The sequence below is a fragment of the Vombatus ursinus genome, unplaced genomic scaffold (genome assembly GCF_900497805.2).
Source record: "Vombatus ursinus unplaced genomic scaffold, bare-nosed wombat genome assembly UNPS02009205.1, whole genome shotgun sequence".
Classification (NCBI taxonomy): domain Eukaryota; kingdom Metazoa; phylum Chordata; class Mammalia; order Diprotodontia; family Vombatidae; genus Vombatus; species Vombatus ursinus.
This window is the reverse complement of record NW_020948983.1, coordinates 55,354,450-55,360,449: the sequence shown is the minus strand read 5'-3', so window position 1 is coordinate 55,360,449 and position 6,000 is coordinate 55,354,450. Positions and strand designations below refer to the sequence as shown.

The 6,000-nt window shown below is 41.5% G+C and overlaps 1 protein-coding gene across 4 annotated transcripts in view; it reads left to right on the top strand.

The window, feature by feature from the left end:
• The first annotated feature begins 439 nt into the window (after positions 1 to 439).
• DPP8 (dipeptidyl peptidase 8) overlaps positions 440 to 6,000 on the top strand; it is a 67,382-nt gene continuing 61,821 nt past the window's right edge. For 2 of the 4 annotated variants that reach the window (XM_027851803.1, XM_027851806.1), the window contains exons 1-2: positions 440 to 493; positions 4,657 to 4,926. In XM_027851803.1, the coding sequence (XP_027707604.1) occupies positions 4,668 to 4,926 (259 nt within the window). In that variant the 5' untranslated portion in view covers positions 440 to 493; positions 4,657 to 4,667. Of the gene's footprint in view, positions 494 to 929; positions 1,020 to 4,094; positions 4,152 to 4,656; positions 4,927 to 6,000 lie in introns of those variants that run through there. The other 2 variants (XM_027851804.1, XM_027851805.1) reach the window with 2 other exon arrangements.

Below are 6,000 nucleotides of genomic sequence, written 5' to 3'. Positions count from 1 at the left end.
AAGAAAGAAAGAAAGAAAGAAAGAAAGAAAGAAAGAAAGAAAGAAAATAAATGTTTGCTGATTGCTTGATTTCTCCCCAGGTTCTGCCTTGTCATGTGTATGCTCTTCACTCAGGGGTCTCCCTACCCTTAATAGCTGGTGCGCAGCGCACAGGGGTTCCCTCCTCCCGCCGCCCGGGGGCGCTGTCGCTCTGGGCCGCGCCGGGCCAGGGCGCCGGGTGCCCTTCTTGGCCCGGCAGCGGCGGCAGTGTCTGCGGAGAGGCCGGCGGCGGGCGGGTCCGCGAGGAACCGGAAGTGCGGGAGCCGCCACCGCCGGGAGCCGCGTTCACCAGTGTTGCCCGCCCGCCCTCCGGCAGCTGAGGAGCCGCTCGGCGCTGGGACAGTCGCCGCAGCCGGGACTGAAGTCTAGGGAGGGCGGGGCGCGGCATGAAGCGGCGGCGGCCCAGTCTGTAGGGCGCGTCGGGACCGGCCGGCCGGGCGGGGCTGAGGGGAAGGTGCAGTATCCGCCCCCACCCTCCAACTCCCGCGGGCTCGGGACGGGGCGCAGCGGCCGGGGGCCCAAGACTCTCAACGCCTCCTCCCGAGCCCCCTCCACTGTCCCCGGCCCTGCCCCTCCACGCTCCCTCCCCCTGCCTACCTCTCCCCACACCGGCCTCTCCCGCCCTCCACCCCTCGATAACCCCTCACTCCGGAGCGCTAACAGTCACTCCCCCATTAACGTCCAGTTCCCTCCCCCCACCCCTCTTGGGTCACTCCTCTTCCCCAGCTTGGCCCTTCCTGTTCCACCTTCCGCCCAATGAGAGCGCTCCATCCGCCCGCCCCGGCCGCTCCCCCGAGGGCTCCGGGGGCTGGTGCTGGGGGACACCCCTCAATCTCTCCCCCTCCCCGGCTTTCTAGGCCGTAGCTCTGGTAGCCCTGCACCCCCCGACCTGTGCCTTCTCCTCGTTCCTTCCACCTCCTCCCGTGGGGACTCTGGCGTGCATCCACAAGGGAGTCCGAGCTGAGGTTCGCCCCTTTGAGGTAGCCCCTTTAAAGATGTCAATTTGGTGGCCTGGTTCCTAAAAACTGAAGTAGCTGAGACAACGACTTTTTTTTTCTTTAGACCGATCTGACATCTTTGTGTTAGGGCTCTCATGGTATTTTTAAGATCTTTGCCAGCTCCAGGGTCACTTGTTAACCCCTGTATCTCTTCCTACCTCCATTGCAGCTTCCTAGGTAGTCTGCAGATACCCTGGTGTTAAATGCATGGACAAATTTAGAGTAATAGTTATTACTTTCCCTTCTCTCACGAACTCCAAAGTTTCAACACCAATCCTAACAAATGACTTTTCCAACAAATAACTAGAAGCTTATACTGGTAGCACATTCCCTGCCCTCTATTGATCTTGACCTCTGAAACATATCACGTTTTCTTTGTCTAACAATACTGCTATTTTCTGGTGCTTCTTTCTTCAGTCGTAGCCCCTCAAAGGGGACTTTATTATTGATTAGCCTGATGAACCTAATCCGTTTCTAATTAATTGAGCTGATATCATTACCTGAAAGACAGGGAAATGGAGGCACAGAGAAATACGTCTTATGGCAGTCTTTTTCATTAGAGGATTAGTAATATATCACTGAATAATGATACTGTTTTATATTTGTACATTTTTCTAAAAGTTTTCATAAATATCAATAAAAGTACTTTGAAATTGTGATATGCAAATGTAAGGCATTTACATTACCTTCCTATAGAATACCATTTAAACTAAATTGAGAAATAGACATTTTATTTAATAAGAAAAAGAACAACTGCAGCTTGCTGCATCCTGGTGGATAAAAATTCTAGGAATAACACCAGGAGAAAAGAGGAGTGTTTTATATAAAGAACCTTCATATTGCTGGACTATAAGGCAAACTTCGCCTTGACCACATTTACATGATTTACTATATTCAGTGACCAGGGCTGATTGGTGAAAGAAGGAAACATCCTGGTCGAGAAGTGAGCAGTAGGATCAGGAGGAATATGTGTGTGCAGTAACATTACTTTAAAGAGATCCTTTTGAATATGACGATAGGAAAAGATAAAATTAGGTACATCTAAAGGTCCTTAAGTGGTAAAGTAGATGGGCAGTATGATTAGCTCTATGAGCTGTAGTATTGGCTTTTACGTTTTTAAAAATGTTGCAGACCTAAGGCAGTCTAGGAAGTAATGGAAGTATATTAGAGAATTTATTTTAAGAATAAGATAACAGAGCTTGACAATTTCATTTGGGCAGAAGAAATATTAATAAGAAACTGGAAAATTGGAGAAAAACTGATGACATCAGAAATGGTAGGACAGCCATGGGCTGTATGGATGATGCTGTCCCACCACAGAGAATTTACTAGCTGTGTGTCTGTGAACAAGTCAGTTAACCTCAGAGCCTCAGTTTTCTCCTCTGTGAAATATAATACTTGCCTCACAGAGGTATGAGGAAAGGGCTTTGTAAATCTTAAGGCACCATATAAATGTGAGTTATTATTCTGCAACAGAGGCAGCATGGATAGAGAACTGGCTGGGAAACCAGATAAACTGGGGTTCCAGTTTCACCTCTGAGAAATCTGGCTATGTGACCCTGGACAAGCACTCTTGGTGCTCTAAGCAATTCTTAAGTAGTGGGGAAGGAGCTGATCTGTAATAGTAGAAGGAGTTTATTCATCCAAGAGTTCCTTACCCTTAGAATCACCAGTCTGGTACCCATATGTATTATTATACAGCTGGGACAGTGCAATTACATTTACTTTGCCATGACATTATGCCTCATTCCTACCTTTCATATTATTGCTTTGAGAATGAACATCCACATTGTTAGCTTTGATCTTTGGCTTTAGCTCAAGCTAAGAAGAAAGATTTTGAGAGGTGAATTCTTCTTAACTTGTATCCTATTCCATTTAAAACTGAACTGGTTACTAACAAAATTCACAGAAAGTAGGCCACCTCTGTTAGATGGGTAAGCCATTTCTGTAATACACTGCTGTGTATTCCTGTGTACTCAATAAGTATTAATTGAATTAAATGACTTGAATTCTCTTCTGAGTTGGTGTGAATTTTAATCAGTGATCTAGAAGTGAGTGCTTAGGTAAAGTACTGTTCTAGGAGAGTACATGTAGTACAACTGTCTGATAAAGTTTCTAATCTGTTTCTCTTGGCAGTCGTTGAAGTATCATTATGCTATTTCTTTGTAGCATGTAGAAAGACACTGTCCTAGTAGCAAGAAATTTTTAGACCCAATATATGTGCTAATAAGGGCTGGCATGGGTAGACATACATAGCACTTGATAAACCATTTTTGTGGCAATTGTTTTTCACCATAAGCTTATGATAATTTGCAAAACTGATCATTTTAAACCTAAATCCATTTGTCAGTTGCACTCCAGGGGTAGATTATAACTATGTTTACATTTATAGATCAAAAACCCCCAAACCCAAATACCTGCAATTAAGTGACAGTAAGAAAATAGCTTTGTGGTTGAGTTGCTGTTTATGTAGTTTCTTTTCTTTTTTTTCTTTTTTGGTAAAAACAATATACATTTATGGCAACTATATATTATCAGTGAGTACTAATTGTTTATGATGTTAATTCTTTTTTCTATTGGTATTACTTTGCAAATTTAATTTAGGATTAAGTATTGGAATTGGTAACTTTAGTTATGGATCTGTGAAAGAAGTAGAGAACTTTGAAGTTTACTATAAATAAGTTAGGGTGCTGTAGTGTGAAGTTCATTTTCAAATAGGAAAAAATGCCCTTCAGATTTTTATAATGAATTTTTCATCACAAAATATTTGTCACCAAATATCATTTTGCATCTGTGTGATATTGTTTGAAGGAGGTGTGTTTCCTTTTTATTTGATGATGATGTTGGCCTTAGAGAAGTTCTCATAAAACACATTAAAAAATTCCAGTTGCTTTATTTCTTTCTTTCTTTTACTCCAGCATAAATGCTAAATGAGAACAGAATTCTCCAAGTAAATTGTGAACTAGCCAGTTAAACTTTTTGTCACCAGGGTTTCTTCTGAAAATATGAAAAAAATTTGAAATAATCTTTTCTAATGTATATGTTTTGTGGCAAACTACCAGTGTTAAATGGATGTTAGCAAAGTGCTTGAGAACCTGGGATAAAAAGCTCCATGTAAGTAACAGCTTTTTCTACTGTTTCAGTTGGTGGTGGTGATTTGGCTTAATTCTAGTCGTCTAATTTGCCAAATGTATTTCCCCACCCCTTAATGCCAAAGCACTTAACAACCTTTGCACATTCAGCTTCTCCACTAATTTGAAGCCAGCTCTGGGATGAAGACTAACAGCCAATGGGCATGTGGCCCACTTTCTTCCGGTGTGAGAGAGGAGTTAGAATTTTGGCAATGCATATCAGGGAAACCCTTATAGAAAGTTCCCAAGGGAATCTCTAATGAATGTATAGAACAGACTTTACTTCGATTTTTGAAATAAATAATAAATTCTTCTTTTAGAGTGAACAAAGAGGAGGAGAAGCTATTGATCTTATTATTCATTTCAACTGTGGTGAAAGTTGCATCTTTTTTTTTGACTGATTCCTTTTCATTCCTGTTAGATTCTCATTTTGACCAGTACAACAGAAGGAAAACCTCATCAACTGCGACTTGTGCTTTCTTTTCCAGGAAAATGCAACATGGCAGCAGCAATGGAAACTGAACAGCTGGGTGTTGAAATCTTTGAAACTGCAGAGTGTGAAGAGAATGTTGACTCACAAGAACAGCCTAAATTGGAGCCATTTTATGTTGAGAGATATTCCTGGAGTCAGCTTAAGAAACTGCTTGCAGATACCAGGAAATACCATGGCTACATGATGGCTAAGGCACCACATGACTTTATGTTTGTAAAGAAGAATGATCCAGAAGGACCTCATTCGGACAGGGTCTATTACCTTGGTGAGTTCAGTTACAGGTTTTGTAATTCAGATATAGAGGACTTTAAGCCGTATTTGTACTTTATGGTTCTCTCGAAAAGGAAAAAAAAAACCTTTTTTTAGATGAGAAGAATTGTAACTTTAGTGGGTTCCCTCCCCTCCCCCTTTTCTCATAGCCCAAATTTTGTTTGGATTCGAAACTTTAAAATTACAAATAGACAAAGATGATCATTTCATATGAAAACTGTCATGTAGTTTTAAAGTAAATGAAATGACCAGAAACTACTTCTTCCCAATGCTAGGCGAGTATTCATTTCCCTGGAGATGAATTGTTAGATTGTTCTCATTCCTTACCGTTAGTTACTAATTTACCTTTTCCTAGTCTGACTCTCTTCTTGGTTTCATCTCCCTAAATTCACAAGAAGAAGACATTAAATTTAAGATCCACCCAGTGTAAACATTCAATTTTCAACTGTTTCTCCAAGAGAAAAGTTATACAGGGAAGCATAGATCATTAAAAGTAACCCTTTCATTAAAGAAAATTTAGTGGCATTTTAATCTTGATATATCTTACTAAGAGATTTAATATCATACCTGTATTTATGTAAACCCCCTTCATTTGAACAACAACGAAAAAGAAACATTTGAAATATACTCAGGTTTTGCCTTTGTATACATAATTTTGCTTTTAAACCTCTTATTAGAAAGCCAGCCCAGGAGTCAAGAAGAACTAGGATCAGGTCCTGTCTCTAACATACATGGCCATTTAACTCTGGATGAGTCATTTAACCTCTCAGTTCCCCAGACAACTTTCTGTAGACTGTAAGTTGCAGAATAGTTACCAGTCTGTATTGTGTTCCCAACACAATGAAATCACAGTAGAAAAAATTAGTCATCTCTGGCCCCACAAGTAGCATAGGACAGAGCCAGGTTCTTTGACCTATTCCAGTACTCATTCCGCTATACCATGCCGCAACCTAATTCATTATTCTTGAAATTAGTGCCTAGCTCCATGGTCAGAGTTGTCCCCTCTCTGTAGTCTTTGCTCACTGAGTAGGAAGAAGAGTTCAGGCAAACAGATTTTCTGAACCTTTGA